The 25,878-nt window shown below is 48.8% G+C and overlaps 1 protein-coding gene across 1 annotated transcript; it reads left to right on the top strand.

The window, feature by feature from the left end:
- The first annotated feature begins 353 nt into the window (after window positions 1-353).
- On the top strand, window positions 354-11,549 carry CIMIP4 (ciliary microtubule inner protein 4). The gene is given in 6 exon segments (XM_059082312.2): window positions 354-396; window positions 625-684; window positions 4,940-5,391; window positions 6,222-6,366; window positions 11,152-11,262; window positions 11,458-11,549. Coding segments are annotated over 5 exon segments (822 nt in total). The 5' UTR covers window positions 354-396; window positions 625-662.
- The last annotated feature ends 14,329 nt before the right edge of the window (window positions 11,550-25,878 follow it).

Below are 25,878 nucleotides of genomic sequence, written 5' to 3'. Positions count from 1 at the left end.
GGAACCCAAACTTGAAAGCTGCAGAGGCTTTTGAAGATGCCAGAGCTGACACTCTAATTTGACCCAAATGCCTGTTCTTTGGAGGAAAGGCTGAGATCATCCCAGAGTCGGTTCCTGCTCTTGGCTCTCCTCCACATTGGCCAAGCTGGTTCCTTTCCTTGAATGACCAGCTGGTAAAAGAATGGGCAAAATCCTATTTGCAGAGAGACAAACAGTCACCAGGATGGGGGGCTTGGGGTAATGACCCTCCCGGCAAGGGGTCTGTCTGCAGGGGGCTCCTAGGGGAGTGTTGGGTGGTACAGATGGGGAAGAAAATATTATAAAAGAAAAGGATTGCAAAGGAAGAAGAGGAGTCCCAGGCCCCCAGTCTGTTTGAGAAGGGCCTCTGAGGCACAGGTGATGGGGGTGACCAGGGCTTTCCACAGACAGCACAGCCTGCAAGGGTCCAGGAAGCAGGCCCGGTGCCAGGGGTGGTGGGTGGATGGGGCAGGGGCTGCTGGGTGCCTGAGAGCACTGGAAGCATCACAGAGGGACCTCTGGTCTGGGCTGGGCAGACAGTCACAGGCCATCCTGTTCAGCCCTCTCTGTCATTTGAGATGACCGTGTGTATTTCTTTGTCTGCAGAACTAAGCTTGGAATTACCTGTCCCAGAGCAAGAGCCGATGGAGCTGGACCACTGAGCAGGTAGGACGGGTGACCAGGGACATGCTGAATGCACATGCAGGACTTCTGGAGGGACCCCCTGGGGGCAGCAGAGACTAGCCCCTCCCTCTCTCCCTCTGTCTTGCTTTGGCCTCCAGACCCACTATGTGGCCCTAACTTCCTCAGGGCTTCTGTTTGAAGACAGAAGGAAAAGGGAGGGCACGGAATATTGCTGAGCCTCTCCCATCTGCCAGGCCTGGGGATTATGACCCCACTGCAGTGTCCCCTCTTGTAACCGAACACAAGTTCATGTGGTGCCCAAGGCACAGTGAGGCCAAACAAACTGAAACATTGGAGTTTGGAACAGAGAACGTTTTATTGCAGGGCCAAGCAAGGAGAATGGGTGGCTCATGTTCAAAACCCCCAAATTCATTGACGGTTTTCAGGGAGAGGTTTTTATAGGCAAAATTTAGGGTGAGGGCTGCAGGATATGTGGCTTCCTTCTGATTGGTTGGTGGTGAGGTAACAGGGCGGGGCTCCAGGAGTCTTGTGCTTGGCCTGAAGTTACCATCCTCCACCTGCGTGGGCACCTTGTTTCCTGAAGAAGAACTGGAAGATATTGTCATGTATATCCCTTGAGGAGGAACCAGGACCCTACTTTAATCACTGCACTATTGCTCTTTTGGTTTTTTTGGCCGCACCACGTGGCTTGTGGGATCTTATTTCCCGGACCAGGGATTGAACCCGTGCAAGGGTGCAGAGTCCTATAACCATAACCACTGGACCGCCAGGGAATTCCCTGCACTATTGTGTCTTGATTGTTCCTCCTTTGTTTCCACATTCCTTCCTCTCCTTGAGTAGCAGCTGTCTGAATCTGCCCTTAGGAACTCGGGGAGACTGAAGCCTTGAACTTGCAGATAAGAAATGGGGAACACAGAAAGGCTTTTGTGCCCAGGAGGGCCCTACAGGGTCCCGATCGGCTTCACTCTCAAGGCTCAGGGGCAAAGCAGCAACACTTCGTGCACCAGAAAGGCAGGATATGGGAGAACATAGCAGGGGCCTGGTCTCTGTGAGTGGAAGGTCCATGTAGGTCCTGAGTGAGCCAAACGCAGGGAGTGGTGTGGCCCAAGGAAGGGAGAAAAGCGTGTGCCAGGCCTGGGGAGTAGTGCGGGCAAAGGTCTGCAAGTGAGAGTGGGCTGGTGCTTTGGTGAAGCTGAATGAAATTCAATATGGCTTGAAGGCTGGAGAAGGGAGGTGGGTAAGGAGGCTGGGCTGCGGTCCTGGGACTGATCCCAAGGGCAGGGCCTCTGCCCTGAGGACGAGGGGAAGGGTTTCCATGTAGGAATGACTGGGTCAGGTCAGCTCTGAGAAAGGTCCCCACGGGTGAGGGGCTGGCGGCTGGGCTGGCAGATGGGATGTGGAGAGAGACGCATCCAGGGGCGCTGGGGCAGGGCTCCTGCTGGAAGCTCTCTCCAAAGACCCGAATGACCTGGAGGCCTAGTTAAACACTCAGATCCCAGCCTCTCCCTAGAAGAAGATTCTGATGCAGCAGCTCTAGGAGGGGCCCGGGAATCTGTATTTCTAATGAGCGCCTGCAAGGAATTCTGATAAATGACCCAGCTTGGAGAACTCTGATGATTGATCACTTGATCCTCACAAGAGCAAGTAAAGTAGGATGAACTCTGCCCATTGTACAGGGGAAGGGAGTGGAGGCAGCGTGGAATTGCACTGAGATTCTTGGAATGCCAGCTACAGACATTGATTCATTCATTCAACAAACGTTTAAGCCCAAGAGGACAGGGGTTGACCCGCTTAGCTCACCGTTGGGGCCCCAGGGCCTAGCACAGCACTGACACACAGTAGGTGCTCGCCTGATGGCTGCATTGGTGAAGGTATTGGCTCTCTGAGCCAGGGGACACGAGACAAGGTCCTCGCCATTACAGTGCTCCTAAGCCCAAAGGGCAGGTGCAGGGTGAGCAGACAATTACATACACTGTGTTTAGAGGCGGGCAGGAGCACAGCCTGGGAGAAATGGGAGCACCGATCCTGGAGTCCTGAGCCCTGAGACGTATGGGCTCAGGAGCCCAGCCTAGCGCTGGGCTTCCGTCTCCCCACGAGTACAGGGAGGGGCCATGGTCGATCAGGCTGATGCTGAGTGCTCTTAATGCTCTCCGCCTCCATTCTTTTGACAAGGGTCACTGTCTCCATCCTGGAAGCCTCAGTTGTCCCCAGCAGCGCCCCTTTGCTTGGCTATCTGCTTGTTGGGGCAGAACCCAGGACGGGAGGGAAGGTAGGCAGTCTGGTCTCTGGGGAAGAGGTTTTTCCTCTTTTGTGTAGATGACAAAAGGGCAAGAACAGGATACTCTGACTTCAGCTCCGTGGGGTGAGGATGGTGGTTAGGAGAAGGGCTAGGAGGAAACGGGCAGGCCTGGACCTCAGCTTTCTCTGTCTCTACTGCCCCGGGGAAGGATCTGCAGCTCCCACGGGGGGTGGGGGGGGGACAAGGGGGCCTTGAAATAAAAACCTCTGTGGCCGGCAAAACCTGCCATTTCCAGTAGCTTTCTCTGAAAAAGAAACCTGGAAACATCTGAACATCCACCGGCAGGGCAGCTGCTAAAGGCTGCATGGTTTGAAAGGAAAGTTAGGTCTGTGTTTGTGACCAAGAATAGATCCCCAAGGCACAGTGTTAAATTTTTAAACAGCAAGTTACAAAGCAATACATGGAATCTGTTCGCATTTATAAACCGAAGTGAAGCCAAACTATGCATCTTTCAAAAGCGCTAGGACCCATCTAGAAGGTTTTGGAGGGAAGCTCATCAAACAAGCTTACAGCTATAACCTGGGATTGAGGATTGTGGGGATACCTGGAAGTGGGGAGAGGGTGGGGACTGACTCGTTTTCTATATGTTTCCCAGTAAGAAAGAGTTTACATATTACTTGGGTATTATCACGTGAACAACATTATTCAAAATGTGTATTTTAAGTCTCCATCCAGTGGGTTGTAAGATGCACCGTTACTTACCTGTCACTAAGAAAGACAACATCACTGGTTAGACCAGGGGCCATTGACTGTCAGACACAGCCTGATGTCAGCAATGCTAGCATGAGGAGAAGGGACATCTTAGAACGGATGGGGTGCAGGGTGAGCCTGGGTCCGACACCCCTGCAGCCGTCTATTCATTCACTCGCTCACTGATGGGTGTCACCAACATCTCCGGTACACAGGGCTCTGGGGGGATTGCTGAGGGAGGCCCAGGACTGACTCACGTGTGGACCTGCCTCACCCTCCCGCATGGAGGAGAGAAAATGAGAGGGTTTGTAGCTCACAAGGATGGAGAAGGGGAAAATCCAGAGAGACCTGTGCAGCGTGCTGGGGACAGAGTTGCGGAGCTGAGAGCAGGCGATGGCCCTGGCAGCTGGGGGTGGGTGTCAGGGAGGACTTCCTGGTGGGGCTGCATTGGAAGGAAGCGGTAGGATTTTGACTTAGGGGAAAAAGAGGGGCTGGCCTTCTGGGCAGCAAACCAGCCTGAGCAGATGCTGGGAGACCGGACATCGCAGGGTGCGGTGGGGAAGAAGTGGCGGTCTGTTTGGCTGGAGCCAGGGATGGGGGAAGAGAATGAGGAGAAGACCTGTAAGCTGGGAACAGGAGATCCTCGGAACTGGGAGTCGGGGCAGGAGTGGGGTGGTGGGGGGAGGGGAGCGGCTGAGTTGGGAGAGCCCGGAAGCAGCTGGGATGACACGGCTCCATTAGCTGGAGAGCAGAGGAGGGAAGTGGGGCTGGGGAGCAGCTCCAAATGCGGAGCAAAGGCCGGCTCAATCCAGCTCTAGTACTTTTCCAGCCGTGTGCCTTGGCCAAGCTGAGGGATGCCCTCCGCCAGCTCCCACAGCTGCTAGTTTTCCTGACTGGATTGCTGGAGGGGGGGTTCAAGGTGGGGAAGTGAACTACCCAAATGGAGCCAGGTTCACTAAAGCACAGAGAGGTCGCAGCCCTTGCTGAAGGTCACACAGCTCGCCTCCAGGCTGGTCAGGCTTGGGCTGCCGTCCCTATCGTCAGAAACAATGAGGGCTGCCCTGTCCAGTGGGAGGCTTGGCAGGCTGAGCTGCCCTCGCCCTCGGTCTCTCTCCTGATTTCTCAGCCATGCTTCTGGCTCCCCTGTCTTTTTTCCTGCTCTGGAGCTCTGGGGCTCCGTGTCTGTCTGTTGCCCCTCCCCACCCCCACCACTGTCTTCCTTCCTGCCCTCCATTCTCTATGTCTGTCTGTCTCCTCTCCTTCCTTCCCTCTCTCTTCCCTTTTTAGGTACAACCACTTTGACCAGGGCCCATCTGAACAACCGCAAGGAAGGACGGCAGGACACGGACCCCTGGAGAACTGCCCGTAGCCCGGTGGATACCTCCAAGTTCAAGTACCAGCTCCCAGTCTCCCCACCGCCATCCATGTACCGAGGACACAGCCCCCGAGGCAGCTCCCTCGGGCAGGCCCCCCTGGAGGACATCCGGCCTCCACCCCCCAAGGCTGTCAGCCGGGACTCTCCCCAGAGAGACTCACAGCTGGGGTCCCTGAAGAAAGAAAGCTACAGACCCTCCTCGAGGGAGAGGAGGGCCTCCTTTCGAGAGGGGGCTCAGCCGTGCCAGGGGCTGGAGGAGGACTCCAACTTGGAGGCACAGGGCCAGAGTAGCAGCAGTATTCCCAGCAACATCCGTCACCAGTTTGGGAGCAACGTGGTGGACCAGCTGATCTCCGAGGAGCAGGTGTCAGAACGGGCACAGGAGGCTAAGGGCGGCAGGAGGGTCATGCAAGGAGACTGACAGTGAGGACCCCTAAGGAAGCTGCTCTTGAGTACAGAGTCCCTGTAATAATATCGTCAGAAAGTAGTGTTTACTTGCTCTGTGCCAGATCCTGTGCACTGTTTAGTCTTCACATCTAACCAATCTTCCCAGTGAGTTAGGTACTATAATTATCCTCATTTTACGGATTAGAAGCCCAAGACTTAGCAGGCTTAAGTAAATTAACCAAACTTAAACAGGATCCAAACTGGCTAGCAGATTCTGGAGCCTTGGCCCATAATGACTTTGCAGTTAGAAGTCTTGTGTTTGAATTAGATGCTTTTAACTCAAGTCTCCTAAAGGGGACAGGATTGATTGGGAATCAGAAGACTTGGGTTTGAATCCTGGCTCTGCCCCAGAATACTGAAAGACTTTGGCTAAGTTACTTCTCCTCTCTGGGCTCTAGTCTCTACATCTGTAAAGTGAGGCAGTTAGACTAGATCAGGCTGGCAAATACACAGCATGCATTCCATAGCTCTCCTAGCCTGCATTCATGGCAGACATCACTAATCGATTCTGGCACTTTTTCCTATTTGGTACATCATTCTAGGAACTCAATGCTGATCTACTGAAAGTTGGGAGCTATGCTAGCTCCCAGGCCTGGGAGTTGGTTGAAGGCTGCAGGCTAAGGGTGGGGTGAGGGTGGTGGAGGCAGGGTCAGAGGGAGGAGAAGTTAGAGGGGAGATATGGGACTCCACTCTGCTTCTCTACCCCTTGTCTCTCCTCCCTCCCTCCCTCCCTCCCTCCCTACTCAGGCTCAAAGGGCCATTGGAGAAGCCTTGGAGGGCCAGAAAAGGGCAAGCTCATGGCCCAGCAGGATCCAGAGTCCCGCCGCAATCACCTCCGTCTTTTCAGACTACTATGAGCTGGGCTACAACATGCGGTCAAACTTGTTTCAAGGTCAGGCTGAAGGGCAAGGGTGGGAGCTGTGAACACCCATAGTCCCCAAGGCACTGGGCACGGAAGGACTCGGGCCCCCAAAGGAATCTAAGACCCTAGAATACATCTCCAGGGACACTTATTTCACGGCCACAAAGGGCTTCCTCTGTGTCAGGCTCTGTGCCGAGTGCTGGGAATGTCCAGTCCCCTGGCGAGTCTGTCCTCACTGTACAGATGGTCCCTCCCAGTTGGCAGTCAGCCCTTACTCTCCCTGTACCTCTGGTGTCTTAATCTGCCAAGAGGAGGCTGGGGCACCCCTGGTCTGGCTACCTTTGGTTACAGTGACAGTATCAGGATTCCTGTGTTCAAAGGTCAGCTCAGCTGATGGGTGTGGCTTCGGGCAGGATCCTTAACCTCTGAGCCTCAGCCAATCTTCTTGGTACAATGGGGCTAATAACATGGCAGGATTCTATGGGGGAGCTTGGCCTGCAGCCCCCAGTGAGTCCTCTTGCTTTTTTTGTGGGGGGGTGGCGGTGCCTTGAGGCTTGGGATCAAACCTGTGCCCCCTGCAATGGAATTCCACTGGATTGCCAGGGAATTCCCACAGTGAGTGCTTAGTAGCTGACAGGCCAGCACTTTTCTTTCTCGGATCCCACTGGTGGCACCTCTGGGCCAAAGTGTGGGTCGGAGGCCCGGACATCTGCAACGTGTCCTCTGGGTCCCCCTCGGTCCTGTCTGTCAGGGGAGTGCGCCTAGCTCCGTATCACAGGCAGATGGGAAACAATTTGCCCAGAGTAGTAGGAGGTGGATCTGAAACTCAAATCCAGGTTTTTCTTCTGCCTCCAAAGTCCCAGAGTCTTTTCCCGGTGCTGGATCACCTCCCGAGCTAGGACCCTGTTCCCAAGCGTTCAGCCGATTGCTGGCCCTCGGTCAGCAAGTGGTGGCTTCTCTCCGGCCCCACGTTCTAGTTTGACCTCATTGCAAAAGGTCGAGTCTTTCTGGCCCCCTTCCTTCCTCCATCCTTACTCCATGCCTTCTCCAGTGTCCCCAGGGCCTGGTAAACCTCCTACCTGGCTCAGATCCCCATCACCCGAGGAACCAGACAGCCACTGGAAGCCTTTCTGGGTTTTTCTTTGAGCTTGAAGAAGGGGTGGTGCTTGGGGAGAGAAGAGAGAATACAGCTCAGATTGTCCTGTTCTGGGCCTCAGGAATCGGCCTTCCCCTTGTCTTTAACAATGATCACTCAGTAGTTTTGACATAGACCTTTATATGGTGATGTTTACATACATTTAAAAGAATGATATAAAAAGCGTCTGTGTACCCCTCACCCAGCCTGAGAAGCACAGCTGTGTCAAGGGGGAAAAACCCTTGGAACCAGTGCAAACCAGCTTGCTCCAGCTTCTAAGAGTCGATTGTTAAATTTTATTGAACTGTTGACATGATGAGCGATCTTAAAATGGCCATGGTCGTGCAGTTGACCTTTGAACGACGGGGGAGTCAGGGGTGCCAACTATCCCCGCCTCCACCGCCCCACAGTCAAAAATCCAAGCACCGCTATCTCTGACTCAAAAACCAAAGAACTGATAAATGACTTACCCAAGGCCAGGCAGCGGAGATAGTTTGGACAGAATCAGGACTCAAACCCTAGTTCTTTTGATCCCATGTTTTGTGACTTCCTACCAAACACAAACTTTCCCCATGCCTAGTTAATTTTTAAAGATCTGTAAAAGGAAAATACAGGTACTATATTTATTGAAAAAAAACACACACATAGATGGACCCAAGCAGTTCAAACCCACGTTGTTCAAGGGTCAACTGCATTGACACTCCACAAATTGGCAAGTGCTACAAATTAGGGCGTTGCTTTCTACACCCAACTGTCACTGTGTCTCACCCATGTGTCCCCCTCCGTTTCCATCCGCCCAGCTTGCCCTTGGCATTTGCTGCTCCAGGTTGGGGAGGCACTTGTGGCTAGACAGGATGCTGCTATGCTGCTTTCTTTCTCCTTCCCTTGTTTTGGATTTGAGTGAGCTTCCCTTTCTCCCCAATCCAATTTTTGTCCTTACTTTTCCTATTCTCTCACTGGTTATCTTTGACTTTTTTTTTTTTTTTTTTGGCCACGCCGTGTGGCTTGCAGGATCTTAGTTCCCCGACCATGGAAGCGTGGAGTCCTAACCACTGGACTGCCAGGGAATTCCCTATCTTGGACATTGTTACATGCATAGTTAGCAAATTCTAAAGTTAATCAAGGTATTTCAGCTTTTCGGAACAATATAAGGGTGTTAGACAGCTTCACATTTATTCTCCCCACCCCCCATATCAGCTAACATGTTACGATTTTACAGGTGTTTTTTTTTTTTTTACTTTACATAAGCAAAGTAGTTTAAACTGTGGATTCTGGAGCCGCAGGTCCGGGGTTGAGTCCTCCATCTCTCACTACCCAGCTGTGTCACTTTAGACAAGTGATTTAGCGTTTCTGTGCTTCAGTGGCTTCAACAGCAAGATGGGGGTAATAATCACCCCCATCTTCTTAGGGTTGATTCAGTGAGTAAGTTCTCTAAAGTTTTGAATGAAAACTGTGCTTAGCATACGTTAAATCTTCAAACATTCTTATCTATCACAGTCATTATTTTACCCCATATATTCAATATTGGTACTGTTACCATAATTGATGTGCAGTTAGATTTATTCAAGGTTTCCACTTTCTTTGTCTACTATTCCTTCTATTATCTCAGATTTTCCTTCTGGGATTATTTTTTTCTTTCTGGAGTATGTTGTTTAGAGGAGATTTGGGGTGAGATTCTGTTGTTGGTAAATGTTAAGCTCAGACAAGTTTTATTTCATCCTACTCTTGGAAGACAGTTATTGTAAACAGTTCTAGATGGTTGATTTCTTTTTGTAAGCACTTTGATGATGTTAATTCATTTCCTTCTGGCTTTGATGGTTAATCAAACTCATTGTTGTCCTTTGTAACTAATCTCTGTCTTTTCTCTATGGCTACCTCTAAGATTTCTTTGTCTCTGGTGTTCTAAATTTTACTTGGTTGTACCTAGGTAAGGAATTCTTTTCACTTACACTCACTGGGGAATTGTTTTCTGCTGTGGCCTCTCCCGCTGCGGAGCACAGGCTCCGGATGTGCAGGCTCAGCAGCCATGGCTCACGGGCCCAGCCGCTCCGCGGCATGTGGGATCTTCCCGGACCGGGGCACGGACCCGCGTCCCCTGCATCGGCAGGCGGACTCCCAACCACTGCGCCACCAGGGAAGCCTGGGAATTCTTATTCTTGAATCTAAGGATTCATATATTTCATCAATTCTGGAAAAATTCCAGCCAAAAATTCCAAATATTGTCCCTCCCTGTTTTCTCCACTCTCTCCTTCAGAACTACAATTAGACATATGTTAGGCCTTCTCATTTAATCTTCATTTAACATCTTTTTCATATTTTCCACATCATTATTTCCCCACTCTGTGCTTCATTCTAGTTAATTTCTTTAGATATACCTACCAGTTTACCATTTTTTCTCAGCTGTATCTAATCGGCTCTTTTACCTGTTCATTGAATTTGTTTTTAAACATTATGATGTCAATTTTCAAACTTAGAGAGAATAGTTTAATAAATACATGGTGCACTTATCATACAGCTTCAACAATTATCAATACATGACTAATCTTATTTCATCTTTTTTCCCACCCACCCATTCATTCCCACCCCAGTTTATTTATTTATTTATTTAAAATTTTATTTATTTATTTATTTATGTCTATGTTGGGTCTTTGTTGCTGTGCGTGGGCTTTCTCTAGTTGCAGCAAGTGGGGGCTACTCCTGGTTACAGTGCACAGGCTTCTCTTTGTGGTGGCTTCTCTCGTTGCAGAGCATGGGCTCTAGGTGCGCGGGCTTCAGTAGTTGTGGCACAGAGGCTCAGTAGTTGTGGCTCGTGGGCTCTAGAGCGCAGACTCAGTAGTTGTGGCGCACGGGCTTAGTTGCTCTGCGGCATGTGGGATCTTCCCGGACCAGGGCTCAAACGCATGTCCCCTGCATTGGCAGGTGGATTCTTAACCACTGTGCCACCAGGGAAGCCCCACCCCAGTTTATTTTGAAGCAAATCCCAGGCCTCTTACCATCCGTTACCTTTCAACTATTATGTTTAATTTCTGAAATTCCATTTCTTTTACTAATCTGTCTGTTCTTTCTGGGTAGTTTCTTATTCTTTTCTCATACTTTTATTTATTTAAAATTAATTTTTATTGGAGTATAGTTGCTTTACAATGTTGTGTTAGTTTCTTATTCTTTGCTTATATTTTCATTCTCTTTTTCACAACTTCACACACTAAATGATACTTATTTTATATTCTGTAATGGATCATTCAAATCCTTGTTATCTTTTGGAATTTGGTCCTCTGTTTGATGATTTTTCTGAACTTTGATCATGGTAACTTATTTTCTTGTGTGTGTGTGTGTTTTAACTTTACACATAGATATAAACATTTTCTGAAAATACAGGTATCAATTGCCCCATGCCAGCTGCTCCAATGAATGTAATCTTCCCAATCTTGCGAGAACATTTTATTCCTTTGAATAGGTTAAGAGACCAAAGCTCTGAGATGTTAAAATCTTGTCTGAGGCCACACTGTTCATAAATGATGGAGCTGCCGTTTGAGCCTAGGCCGGCTTCCCTCTACCTAACTCTCCCCACACCCCACCCTTCCACAATCCTCCATCCATAGGGGAAACTGACACATGAACCCTGGAGTACCTGAACTCTGTTGACTTGGGGCTTCTGGGGATTTCTTCATGGGGTTCCACAGGGGCCCAACAGGAGATGAAGAGCCTTATGAAGGCCTCCTACACCCCCGAGGTGATTGAGAAATCAATGAGGGACTTAGAGCACTGGCATGGCAGGAAGACGGATGATCTGGGTAGGTGGGGAGCTGGGGGTGTGGGAGGTGGGCACTCCCTGGGCAGGGTGTGTTGGCCCCAAGGTCCAGAGAGAAACCACAGCAGCAGCTAGGACTCTGGGGTGGGTCCAGAAGACATATGGGTTACCACTGGGGCCTGGACACTCCAGAGGTCCTCTGGGTGATTTGTGCTGGTTCCTTCCCTGCCCTCTTCAGGACGGTGGCACCAGAAAAATGCGGTGAACATGAACTTGCAGAAAGCACTGGATGAGAAAGAAAAGAGCAAAAGCAAGAACTCGAAGTTCTAGATACAACCCAGAAGAGGTGCCCTCCACTCAGAGAAAGTGCTAATAAAGAGAGGCACACATCTGAACCTCTGCCTCTGCTTGGCACCACTCTTCAGGTTGGGGGAGGGGGCAATGTGCAGTGCTGGAGAGACCTACTGAGGAAGGACAGACGGTCTAAGGACCAAACTACCCCCCAGCCTTTCCACCTGGGGACACACACACACACACACACACACACACACACACACACACCTTTCCCCCGTAATTCCAGGAAAGGATGTGAGAGCTGAGTAGAACTTTGCTCAAGCCCAGGGTGCCTCGCCCTGTGTGGAGGGCTCCTATAGTGGACACTGCTGGATCTTAACCCTGCATGACCTCCCTAGCAGAACCCCAATTATTTCCAGACATCCATTCCTTCCCCAAGACCCAATGGACTTCAGAAGAACTAGCCACGCCCCCTCCAATCCAGGAGTTGTTTTGATTGGTCTCAGGGAATTCTAACCCTTCCCCCTACACACAAAGTGATTGGTTCAGAAAGGGACACATGACACAGCTTGGGCCAGTAAGAAGCAAGGAAAGGTGCGCGCGTATGAAGCGTTCTGGGAAACTCTTTTCTCTACTGGGAAAGCTTGGGATCCTTCCCTGCTCCTGTTGTAGTGAGTGAAGGACCATGCAGTGCAGACTGCTCCTGGCAGACACCCTGTGACTGGAGGAACTGCCGACACTGCAGCACAATCTGGGTCCCCCATGACCTCCCTTAACTGCTCCACCCTCCTGGCCAGAAGCACCCCCCACCCCCCACTCTGGACTTCTTACAATGTGCACCTGGGCATCTTCCTACTGTTTAAGACAAACTTACCTTGAACCGATAAGGGCCCCTGGTAACAACAGGGGAGGGACCTGGGAATTGGGGCCCTAAGGAAGAATCTCCCAGAGAAGGGGTTCCAGATTAGACAGTCATGCCTACCATCTGATCCTGAAGCTTATTACCTGGTGGGTCTCCAAGCCACAGCACCCTCCACCCCCAGATCACTGACTTGCACTCTCAGAACATGCTCTGCTTGTGGGTTATTTACCATTCGCTGTGTTCCAAACCAATCAAAAACCTAGTAGCTTAAAATGACCGTAATAATTTACCCACTTATGACTGTGCAGTTTGAGCAGGGCTCATTTCTGCTCCACGTGGCGCCTGCTGTGAAGATGGCTGCTTTTCTCACATGCCTGGCGCCTCAGCTTGGGGCTCGTTGAACATCACTTTCTCTTCGTCAGGTCTCGCCTCTCCTCGTGGCTAGCTTGGACTTTTTCCTGGCATGCTGACTGCGTTCTAAGAAGGAGCTTCTCAAGCAGACAAGACTCAATGTGTAAGACCTTATCATGTCTTAACACTGGCTTTTTAAGTTCCCTGTGGTCAAAGAGACATATGGTCAAACCAGGCTCATGGTGGGAGGTGGCTGCACTGAGTATTCCTATCAGCAGGGTGGCTCACTGGGGACTCACCACACTAACCATCATTCTCTGGAAAAATCAAAAGCACATCTCTGCCAGAAAAAAGGGGGACTGTCCCTCCTCCCACAAAAGGGAATGACTGTTTTAAGGTAGGATTGGAGCAGTATGCAGTACAGGGAGATGAATTTGGCTTGATTTAATATTTATCGAGTACTTAACTGAAAAGCATTGAGTTCAGCTGCACTTCTTTTTTTAAAAAAATTATTTATATTTATTTATTTTTGACTGCGTTGGGTTTTCGTAGCTGCGCGTGGGCTTTCTCTAGTTGCTGCTAGCGGGGGTGCTACTCTTTGCTGCGGTGCGTGGGCTTCTCATTGCAGTGGCTTCTCTTGTTGTGGAGCACGGGCTCTAGGCGCGTGGGCTTCAGTAGTTGTGGCACATGGGCTCAGTAGTTGTGGCTCGCAAGCTCTAGAGCGCAGGCTCAGTAGTTGTGGCACACAGGCTTAGTTGCTCCATGGCATGTGAGATCTTCCCGGATCAGGGATTGAACCTGTGTCCCCTGTGTTGGCAGGTGGATTCCTAACCACTGTGCCACCAGGGAAGTCCCTCAGCTCCACTTCTTAATATTGAGTACCTGATTTCTGCAAGACACTGTTCTTGTGCTAGAAAAACCAGACTTCATCGTTATTTATTTATTTATTTTAAAAATATGTATTTATTTATTTGGTTGCATTGGGTGTTAGTTGCAGCAGGCGGGCTCCTTAGTTGTGGCACACGGGCTCCCTAGTTGTGACATGCAAACTCTTAGTTGCAGCATGCATGTGGGATCTAGTTCCCTGACCAGGGATCAAACCTGGGCTCCCTGCATTGGGAGCATGGAGTCTTCTTATACACTGCGCCATCAGGGAAGTCCCATCTTTATTGAGTAGCTATTATTTACTCATCATATGGGGCAACTGAAAAAAAAAATGAGCCATCTAGAGAATTGTAACTAAAGCAGACCACACCCTTTTCTGATGTAGAAATTATAATATGCCAGATGCATATGATTATGTGCCAAATGCTTTACATGCACAGCCTTATTTCATCCTTATGCTAGTCCTCAAAGCTATTATCATCTTCTTCATGAAGATGAGGAAACTGGGGCTTGGAGAGGCCAAGGAAATTGCCCTGGGTTTTACCAACAGGAAGCTGGGATGGAAAGTCCAGTAATTTCTGACCAAAATCATTTTCTGGGGCTTCCCTGGTGGCGCAGTGGTTGAGAGTCCGCCTGCCGATGCAGGGGACGCGGGTTCGTGCCCCGGTCTGGGAAGATCCCACATGCCGCGGAGCGGCTGGGCCCGTGAGCCATGGCCGCTGAGCCTGCGCGTCCGGAGCCTGTGATCCGCAATGGGAGAGACCACAACAGTGAGAGGCCCGCATACCACAAAACAAACAAACAAACAAAAAGTCATTTTCTGATCTACCAGGAAATCATACTGTCATGTCAACAATAGGTACTGAGTGCCACAAACACTTGGCCCTATTAACCACCGTGGGGGACAGTGGTATGAATTCAATACAGTCCTCGTCCTTAAGGACTTCACAGTCTGCAGAGAACTGATGTGGAAGGAGCTGACCTTGAGGCTCATCCACCCATCCAACGAACATGTACTGTGCATCTACCCTCTGTCCAGCCCTGACCAATGAACCAGGAGTTCAGAGATGGTTAACACATGGCACCTGTCCTCAAGGAGTCCAGAGTCTGGTGGGGAGACAGATGAGTCATTAGATGCTCAGAAGTTTTACACATGCAGTGAGAAGTTTGTACGGGGCCAGTGGAAGCACAGAGGTGATCCTGAGATGGGAGGGAGGGCTGGGAGTCATAGAAGACCTCATAGAGGACGAAGCTCTGGAGATGAATCTTGGGACATGAGTAGGTATGTTCAGGTGGCCTGGAAGAGGTACAGCATTCCAGACCGAAGGCACTGTGTGAGCACAAACCCAGCATGGCAGAGCTACAAGAGGCTTGTTAAGCTTGGAGGGTAGGGCTCCAAGGTGGGGCACAGAGGTCAGGTGGGAAAGTTTCACAGAAAGAGAAACTATACCTGGATGGGGCTATGTTTTGGATGTGAGACCCAGCCCTCCCTCCAGGAACTGAGAACTGGATGGAACACAAAGAGTTAATAATGACAGAAGAAACCATGCAGCCAAGTTGAAAAGATGCTCAGTAGTCCCAATAATCAGAGACATCATTATGCAAATTAAAACAATAAATCCATCGGGTTGGCAAATGTTCAAATGCAAGTGTAGGTGAGGAGAGAAAGGAGAACTCTCATACGCTCCATGAAACGTGGAGTACAGAACAGCAAGGAAGAATTTAGCAACGCTGAAATTAAATTTTACAAGCTAGCACTTCCACTGCTGCGTAGCCTAGAGAAACTCTGAAACATGCACACAAGGAACCTCACACAAAGATAGTCATTGCAGCGTTCTTTGCAACAGCAAAACAACACACACATCTGTTAGGAGAAGAATGGACAAGGGGGGTAAGTTATGAGTGGAAAGGGCTGAACCGCATCTACATACACCAGCATGGAAGGATCTCCCAATATATCATAGTGGGTGGAAATGACGTCTGCAGAATGAGCCCTACGGTATGAAACATGCCATTTAGGTAACCTTCAAAAAGCATACACCCAACCTCTCCATCGCTCATCAGAGTATGGAAGGTGGGTTGGAAGGACACTGCAGAAATTCAACTTCACGTTATATTTAGTTTAGCCCTTTTCAGACACAGCTCTGCTTCCTATAACTGCACGAGAGAGCTGGCATCATGCCCTTCAAGAGAACTCAGATGCTAGAAAGAGCGACCGAGTAACAGAATGCGGGGGAGGTGATTTTAAGTTGAACGAGCAATTTCAATTTGGACTAAATGAACAAATGTGGTACGTTTCATGACTTTGCCTCAGTTAAAGATTTTCCCTCTGGACATTAAGAGAAGCCCTTTTTAATTAAACATTGAATATTTTGGAGAGAGAGGATCTGTAATCTTGGCAAAATAAATAAAACATGCACGGATTTTAAAACTTAAATAAGACCTTTATTTCACTGGTGCTGTTTGCAGCAGCATTCCTTGTTCTTTGTGTTCCTGAGGTCACTGGATGGTAGAATTTATGGTGATTCTTAAGTTTCAAGGAGGTACAGGGACCAGGTTTTAAGTAGCATTAACACATATAGTGGATAAGTTATTCATCCTTCAGTTCATGCAGGGCCTCATTTACTCATAGTGATTTAGATCTGTCTTCATATTTTCTTTTCTTTCTTTCTTTTTTTTTTTTTTTTGCTGCGTTGGGTCTTCGTTGCTGCACACGGGCTTTCTCTAGTTGCCGTGAGCAGGGGCTACTCTTCGTTGCAGTGCGCGGGTTTCTCATTGTGGTGGCTTCTCTTGTTGCGGAGCACGGGCTCTAGGCGCGCAGGCTTCAGTAGTTGTGGCACGTGAGCTCAGTAGTTGTGGCACATGGGCTTAGTTGCTCCGTGGCATGTGGGATCTTCCTGGACCAGGGCTCGAACCCATGTCTCCCTGCATTGGCAGGCAGATTCTTAACCATGGCACTACTAGGGAAGTCTCAGAAGTTGCTTTCATAGGTTCCTCCCTCAGGTGGTACTTGGATATCATAGAAAATGTGAAGACAGATCTGGAACTTCCCTGGTGGTGCAGTGGTTAAGAATTTGCCTGCCAATGCAGGGGACATGGGTTCAACCCCTGGTCCGGGAAGATCCCACATGCTGTGGAACAACAAAGTCTGTGCGCCACAACTACTGAGCCTGCTCTCTAGAGCCCACGAGCCACAACTACTGAGCCCATGCACCACAACTACCGAAGCCTGCGTACCTTAGAGCCTGTGCACCGCAACTATTGAGCCCACATACTGCAACTACTGAAGCCCACACTCTCTAGATCCTGTGTGCTGCAACTACTGAGCCCACACACTGCAATTACCGCAGCCCTCCTGCTCCAGGGTCTACACACTGCAACTACTTAATCCTGCGTGCCTAGAGCCTGTGCTCCGCAACAAGCCCCGCAATGAGAAGCCCAGGCACCACAACAAAGAGTAGCCCCCACTCGCCACAACGAGAGAAAAGTCTGTGCTCAACAAAGACCCAACACAGCCAAAAAAAAAAAAAAAAGAAAAGAAAAAAAAGCAACTTCTATTGTTCTCAGGTGACCAGCTTTACCTGGCAGCTATGCTGGTCCAGCTTGCCCCCTGGTGGCAGTGTCTCTAAATTGCAGGCAAAGTAGTTAGGGCTTAGAGATCCAGGACGTACATGCTAAGGAGGGGACCCAGAGACCATTTAGTTACATCTTTCTAACCATGCCTTTCCTGCTCCCCACTCATATCTCCACTTTACAGATGAAGAAACTAAAGCCCAATTGAGTGAATTTATGTTTAATTTGGAAGTGAACAGTCCATGTGATCAGCTTTGCAAATCCCATCTGTCAGTGATGGTCCAGTGTGGCTGGCAGAGACTTTCCCCCTTCTCTCTCCAGGAATCCTGGTCTCTGTGGTAAGTGGGAGCTAGCAGGAGCTGCAGCAAGTCCAGAGGAACTCCAAGAGGCAACCAGAGACTCTGCAGCCCTAAGTTACTCTCTACCTGGACTCGAGTCCCTGGGAAGACCAACTCACTTGTCAGAGCCTCGTTCTCATTTACAGCAGGGGTAATAATATCAATCTCAGGTTTGCCTAAGAAAATGCACATCCAGGACAGGGCACAGTGTGTAGCCCTCTTCCAGGCATGTAATAAGTGCTTATTCTTTTCTTTCAGGCCTAGGTTTCCCAACTATGTTTCAAGAAACACTGGGACATGTTAATGGGTATGATGTAAAAAATTGTTCCATTGTCAAATAGATGATGGTGACTTAAATAACACTGAACGGTTTTCTTTGATACAAGACTTCTTAGCACATGGAATATGCCAAGATTCATTGTGTCACCCCAAATTATTGCCTCGTGTTCACTGTCCCCCACTATGCTGGTACAGACAAAGCAAGCCACCAAGAGCTGGGACAATAAAAATGATTTTGTTAAAATTGCACGTTTAGAAACCTGGGAAATCATCTAGGGGAGAGGAGCCTTGTTTTTTGGTGGGGGGGGGGGTGGACAGACTGATGTGTCAACCAAGATGCTCATTATCAAAGCCTAAGGGCCTGGCCCCTCCCCCTGGCCAAGCCTGCAGACATTCCACCTACGGAGCAGGTAAGTAATAAGAGAAGGCATGTGAGCCTGTCCTCAGGACAAGGCGGTGAGTTTGATGGTGGTCTCATGTGAATCAGGCTGAGTGAGGGCTAGCCCAGCCTCCTGCTGCCAGTTCAGGACCTCCGGCTTCCCTGGTTTACAAGCTAGAGGGTGACGTGACCCAGGCAGTGGCCAGGAGGCAGGCCTGTGTCTCTCCCATTTCTAATCTCTCTCCAGTGGGCTTGTATTTACTGAGCACCTAGTATGTGCTGGTGTTTGGCGCCGTGGGTGGAGACAGGGATGAGTAGTCCTCATACTCAGAGGGCTTCCAGGCTGGGGGTGACAATAGCAGGGGACGTAGGTGAGCGGAACGCTAGGGAGTGTAGAGGGTAAACCCTGAATGTTGTTTTTTATTCTTTGTAATGCAAGGGCTTTGATTGAAGAAGCATCAGCTTCAAAGATGATACAAATAAACACATTGCCAGCCATACAACTAAATAAAGAGCTAGGTCACCTCCCCCACTGAGGCTCCTGGTTTTAGAGATCTTGATTGATTTAAATCACTGACCATTTGGATCACTCGTTCCCATGCTTTAAATTTCCCCTTTTGGGGACTTCCCTGGCAATACAGTGGTTGGGTCTCCGCACTTCTAATGCAGGGGGCATGGGTTCGATCCCTGGTCAGGGAACTAAGATCCCACATGCTGCATGGCCAAAAAATTAAAAAAAAAAATTTCCCCTCTTACGTTTTAAATTCACCAATGAAGAGTGAGTCCTTGAACCTTAGGCCCCCACTTTCGACCCCAGTAAAAGCAGGACCCCAGGCCCTCCTGTTTTGTCTCTCTCTTCCTCCCCAGGACTTCGCTGTATGGCCCAAGTGTACTGTGTAATTTTCTGGTCTTGTAAGTAACAAATCTTTATTTCTTCAACATTCCCTGATGGTTATTGCTGAGGGGCATCTTACAATCATAATAAGAATCTCAATGGTGGGTCCAACCACAGCACTGGTTACTGATTGGCTGAGAGCAGCACAGAACAGAGTGAGATGGTCAGGAGATGGTGCAGCAGGGCGCTGGGGCTGGAAGCTCACTGCCCAGGGCCTCCAGGGAGAGCATTAAGAGCCATGAAGCCCTGCCCCGGCCCCAGAAGACTTAGGGTGAATGTTGATGGAGCCGGCCAGGGTCCTGGTAGAGACTCAGTGGGGAAGATCATTCCAGATCTGGGGGAAGGAAATCTGTGAGATCTTTTGGAGGTCAGAAGTGAAGACTTCCACAGCTGCTTATTTGCTCCCCAACTGGTCTCCACAGCCCTTTCCCTTGGCTGTCGCTAAGCCCTCAGGCCCTGTGATTAGAAGGTTCTTCCTTCCATTGACCTGTTGACTGGGAAAAGAAAAAGCACAACCTAGAAGTTGAGAGTTGTGTTTTATTTGGTAGACCTTCTGAGGACTTCAAGCCCAGGGGGACAGACTCTCAGATCGCTCTGAGGAACTTCTCCCCAGAGGTAAGGGAGGAGCCAGAATACACAGGGGTTTTTGCAACAAAGACCAGGTAGCTGCAACATCGAAAGATTAGCCTTAATGAAAGAAAACCAGACATCTCAAGTTAAGGAATTTAGCATTTTTCTCTGTATGAGAAGATGCAAGGGTCTGGGCTTACTGAAATCATTCCTTTGATCTGCACCTTTGATATCTAGGGCCAGTATCCTGTTCTTTCTCATCCTGAGTCGCCTCAGGGCTCACCATGGGTGGAGGAGCTGTAGTGGCTTGATGGCTGCAACACTGTTTACTGATATGGCAGGCAACATGTTTCATTCACAGATCTTAACCCATGACCCCTAAGAGATATTCCCTAGGTTTTTGCTTTCCTTCCAGTTCTGTCTATTTACCCCTTTGCCCAGGGTAACTCCCCACTCCTCAACCTCCTTGGAAAAGTCTACCACAGAAAAGGTGAGTCATTGTGGAGAGCCTGTATGTCCTTGAACTTAAGGGACTAGAAACCCAGGGTGACCCCATTTAGAAAATAGCACTGAGAGCTTTACGTGCATCAAGTCAATCACAACACCCTTACCAGGTAGGTTCCTTATTGTCCCCATTTTACAGATCTGGAAATGGAGGCACAGAGAGGTCCAGTGACTTGTCCAAGGTCACACAGCCGGTAAGTGATGGAGCTGGGATTTGAATCCCAAGGGTCCAACTCTGAAGTCCTCACCCTTAACCACAGGTTACATTGCTCTGAGGAAATGTAACCTCTGGTTACATAACCTCTGCTGCAGCTCTGGTCATGATGCTTACACACAAATACACGTGTTGGTACACACATACGCATATGCGAGGCATAGAAAAGCATCGCAAACACGCACACATCCAGACTCAAGCGTGCAAGCAAGGATGGCTTCATGCAGTCGCACAGGGCATCACGCTCACAGGGACCCCATGCTCCAGTTAATGATCTACTGTCGTGCTTTTGAAATGCTTAATAATGTTTGAACACATGCACACACACAGGTGTTCTCTACCTCATCCTGCCTTGCTCTTTCCTCCCGTCTTCTCTTCACACTGGAAGTTCCCACACATCTCCATCTTCAGCTCTGAAACCTAAGGACTTAGAATGGAAACTGTAAACTGCTCGCTGGAGGGGCTGCCCTTACAGATAGCGGTTGAAGCTATGTTATGTCTGACTCTGACCTCCAGGTGGCAGCACTAAGCCGAGCCAAGCCTCAGCTCAGGTCGGGAAGAAAAAAGGGCGGGGCAGGCGGAGGACGTGGGTGACCTGAGAGCCACCAGGCATCTACCCTATTCCAGAAAGTTTGGAGATTTCCCAAAGCAACAGATCTTCCAAGGGTTTATCCATTCCTTCTTCTGTGCCTATATTTTCATCCAATTCATTTTTTCCTGTTTACTTTTTTTTTAATAATGAGATTTTTTTTAAAAAATTTATCTATTTAGGTTGCATTGGGTCTTCGTTGCTGCACGCGGGCTTTCTTTAGTTGCCTCGAGCGGGGGCTACTCTTCGTTGGGTGCGCGGGCTTTTCATTGCAGTGGCTTCTCTTGGTGCGGAGCACGTGCTCCAGGTGCGTGGGCTTCAGTAGTTGTGGCTCGTGGGCTCAGTAGTTGAGGCTCACGGGCTCTAGAACGCGGGCTCAGTAGTTGTGGCACACGGGCTTATTTGCTCCGCGGCATGTGGGATCTTCCCGGACCAGGGCTCGAACCCATGTCTCCTGCATTGGCAGACAGATTCTTAACCACTGCACCACTGGGGAAGCCCTCCCGTTCACTTTTAATATTTTTCTTTTTTTGTTTCTTAAAATTTTCTGTTTACAAATTCAACACATTTTATTATAGAAAATCACATGCAAAAGAAAGTAAAAATCATCCATAACTTGACACCTTTTTTTTTTTTTGGCCACGCTGTGAGGCATGCGAGATCTTACTTCCCCGACCAGGGATGGAACCTGTGCCCCCTGCAATGGAAGCACGGAGTCTTAAGCACTGGACCGCCAGGGAAGTCCTTGGCATTTTTTTTTAAGGCTGTAAAAGAAAGTGACAGTATCTCCCCTCCCCCAATGACATACTCTGCCAGATATTTTTCTCTACTTCAACACAATTTCTTCTGTATACATGTAAACACAAGTGTTTTATTCCACCCCCCCAAATACACTCAGATTCTACACACATTCTCCAACTTACTTTTTTTTCTTTTTTGTTTTTTTTGCGGTACGCGGGCCTCTCACTGTTGTGGCCTCTCCCATTGCGGAGCACAGGCTCCGGACGCACAGGCTCAGCGGCCATGGCTCACAGGCCCAGCTGCTCCATGGCATGTGGGGTCTTCCCGGACAGGGATATGAACCCATGTCCCCTGCATTGGCAGGCGGATTCTCAACCACTGCGCCACCAGGGAAGCCCTCCAACTTACTTTTTCACTTAATATGATTTCGTCCTGTTTTCAAGTCATCATGTATAGATAGATCTGCCTCAGCTTTTAAACATTCAGAATCTAATATTCCTAAGTCTGGTTTTTGCATAAGTTAGGTATGAAAAGGCCACCTACAAATCAGAGAAAATATTTGCAAGCCATATATCTGATGAGGGGTTAGTATCTGAAATATATAAGGAAATCTTACAACTCAACAGCAAAAAAACAAATAGCCTGATTAAAAAGTGGGCAAAGGACCTGAACAGACATTTTTCCAAAGAAGACATACAAATGGCCAACAAGTACCTAAAAAGCTGCTCAACATCACTAATCATCAGAGAAATGCACATCAAAAGCACAGTGAGATATTACTTCACACCTGTCAGGATAACTTTTCTCAAAAGGACAAGAGCTAAAAAGGGTTAATGAGGGTATGGGCTAAAGGGACCCCTTGTGCACTGTTGGTGAGAATGTAAATTGCTGCAGCCACTATGGAAAATAGTATGGAGGTTCCTCACATTAAAAGTAGAGGTACCATATGATCTAGCAAGCCCACTTCTGGGTATATATCCAAAGGAAACGAAATCAGTATTTTGAAGAGATAATTGCCCTTCCACATTCATTGTACCATTATTCACAATAGCAAAGATATGGAAACAACCCAAGCATCCATCAGTGGATGAATGGTTAAAGAAAATGGAGTATATATACATAGTGAAATATTATTCAGCTATAAAAAGAAAGAAATCCTGCTATTTGTGGCAATATGGATGAATCGGGAGGACGTTATGCTAAGTGAAATAAACCAGACACAGAAAGACAAATAATGTAAGATCTCACTTATATGTGGGATCTAAAAAGTAGGACTCATAGAAATGAAGAGTAGAGTAGTGGTTGCCAGGGACTGGGGGTGGGGGAAATGGGGAGAGGCTGGTCAAAGGGTACAAATTTTCAGTTTTAAGATGAATCGGTTCTGAGGTGTAATGTACAGCATGGTGACAGTAGTGACCAATACTTCATTGTATGCTTGCAACTTGCTAAGAGAGTAGATCGCAAAAAATGGCTACCATGTGAGCTGACGCATGTATTAATTAACTTGATCGTGGCGATCATTTCACCATGTATATGTATATTAAATCATCACGTTGTATGAGAAAAGCACACTGTACCACCTAAATATGTACAATTTTTATGTGTCAATCATCCTTCAATAAAGCTGGGGAACGATACTTTGGGGTGGTAAGATGTGGCAAAGCCTATCGAGGACGGGGAAGCCTCATCCCCATCAGTCATCCAGGGACACGGAGCTGCACCGCAGTGCAGATGTTCAGCTGCACGAGACAAAAATATCCAATGAGCGTGCAGAGCGTCTGCTCAGAATGCTTCGTTGTTAGGACAAGTTCACAGCAGGACATCATTCGTGACGTGCAAGCACTTGGCAGCTGATCAAACTAGCTGGATCTTTCAGGTGTGATCTCCCCATTCCCTGCAACCTCTGTAGAGACCCTAAGGGAAGGTGTAATTTACTGTTGGAAGATAGGAGAAACCAAATGCTTGACTGAGGGACTGTTAGCATCACCATAACACCTTCTTCTCGTTAGTCTCTTTGCCTCACTTTCTATCAAACAAACCACATGCTCCTAGAGCCCTTTGCAAGTGTGATAATCCCTGCTTCGGTGGTGAGAGGAACACAAGCCTTCTTAAACGGCTCTGCAGTGGTTTTTCTTTGCAGACCAGGGACAATGGTGGGAGATGCCACCTCTGCAATGGGTTCCCTGAGTTCAGTGGGGCTTGATGGGGTCCAGGTGTAGTGGAGCCCAGGAGGAAGTACTTGAAAGGTGGGTGTGCTTGGCATCGTGGAAAGCAGAGCTGAAATAGTTAAAGGATAGTATGACCTGAGAGGGCTTTAGCAGAAGTTAATTGGGCACGGGGTACTTAGGACTGATGTAGTGGGGCGGCCTATGAAAGATTTTTTTTTTTTTTTTTTTTTTTTTTTTGCGTTACGTGGGCCTCTCACTGTTGTGGCCTCTCCCGCTGCGGGGCACAGGCTCCGGACACACAGGCTCAGCGGCCATGGCTCACGGGCCCAGCCGCTCCGCGGCATGTGGGATCCTCCCGGACCGGGGCACGAACCCGCGTCCCCTGCATCGGCAGGTGGACCCTCTACCACTGCGCCACCAGGGAAGGCCCCTTATGAAAGTTTTAATCTGTACAAGTGAAAACACTTAATGGACAGAGATGTGATTTGAATCACCACACTAGGGAGCTTTGCCCCCTCGTCCAGTTCCTAGGACTGGGCCAGTTCACAGACCCGGAGCCCCTTGATTGAAGGGAAGGGTGGGTCCCCTCAAGGAAGGACCCTGTTACACTGCCAAATATGTATATAGTAAATGTTCTAGCCTTCTCCAAAGGGACTGTGCATCGGGGAAAGGGAAAGATCCAGACTTTTGGAAAATACCGGTCCAGGAACAAGGGCCAGAACTGGGACTGGCCTTTCTTAATGGTCCACTGGCAAAAATTTTGTTCCTGTCTCTGCAACGTTGGGTTTTAGTGGTTTAGAGATCTTACTTCCCAAGGGAGAAATGCTTCTAACAGGGGACATCAAACAAGTGTTCTGCTCTTCTGGAAGCGCAAGCTGCCACCTAGCCAGTTAGGTTTTCTCACATCCCTAAACCAACAGGCAAGAAGGGAGTCACTGTCCTGTAGGGGTGATTAGTTTTGACTCTCAAGAGAGAGGAGGATTGTTATTACACATGTAGAAGGAAGGGCGCCTTTGGAACCCAGGGCCTTTTTGCAATGCCTCTTAATATCACATGGTCAATGGTAAAAGTTAGAACAAAGCTACAGCAACCCAAGAGAGGCAGAACCACCTTCAAGGGTGTTGTGAGTTGCCCCACCAGGTGAAGAACCAGGAGCGTGGAAGTGCTGGTTGAGGGCAAGGAAAACACAGAATGGGTGGTAGAAGGAAGGTTATTAACACTAGTTATGTCCACGTGGCCAGTTGCAGAAATGAGCACTGTTAAGTGCTGTTCAGTTTTTTCTCCCCCCCCTTTTTTAAAGAAAAAACTCTATACTTCATTTTATTATTTATTGATTGAATTGCTAAGTGTATCCTGAAGCTTCAATATCCACAAACTAAAGTCAGTTTTATCTGTGCTCTTATACTGGATTGATATAAATGTCTTTTAAGAAATTCCTCAGAGACATCTTTGGTTTGAAATACATTGTCAGTAAGTTCATACGCATCATTTTTTAGATTCTGCATATAAGCAATATCACATGATGTGTGCCTTTCTCTGTCCGACTTACTTCACTTAGTGTGACAATCTCTAGGTCCATCCATGTTGCTGCAAATGGCATTATTTCATTCTTTTTTTTTTTTTTTTTTTTTTTTTTTTGCGGTACGCGGGCCTCTCACTGTCGTGGCCTCTCCCGTTGCAGAGCACAGGCTCCGGACGCGCAGGCTCAGCGGCCATGGCTCACGGGCCCAGCCTCTGCGCAGCATGTGGGATCCTCCCGTAGAGTGAGTGTGTCTTTTATACTTCTCTCCCCCAGCCTGTATTTCTCCTTTCCTCACTCCCTCCTGGCTTGTCCTAGAAGCACCACCGGCTTCTCACTCTGTTACACCTAGCATTTCTGTTCTGATCAAAACTGCTCCTAACTCACTGTAGTAGACCAGAGGCCCTTCTGTTGAACAGAATCCATCCTCCTTAGGGCAACTGTGCTTTCAAACAGCATCCCTGCCCATCTACCCCAGCACATATACACACCTTAATG

This window comes from Kogia breviceps, chromosome 12 (assembly GCF_026419965.1).
Source record: "Kogia breviceps isolate mKogBre1 chromosome 12, mKogBre1 haplotype 1, whole genome shotgun sequence".
Classification (NCBI taxonomy): Eukaryota; Metazoa; Chordata; class Mammalia; order Artiodactyla; family Physeteridae; genus Kogia; species Kogia breviceps.
Note: the sequence above shows the minus strand (reverse complement) of the source record. Positions and strands in the feature narration are given on the sequence as shown.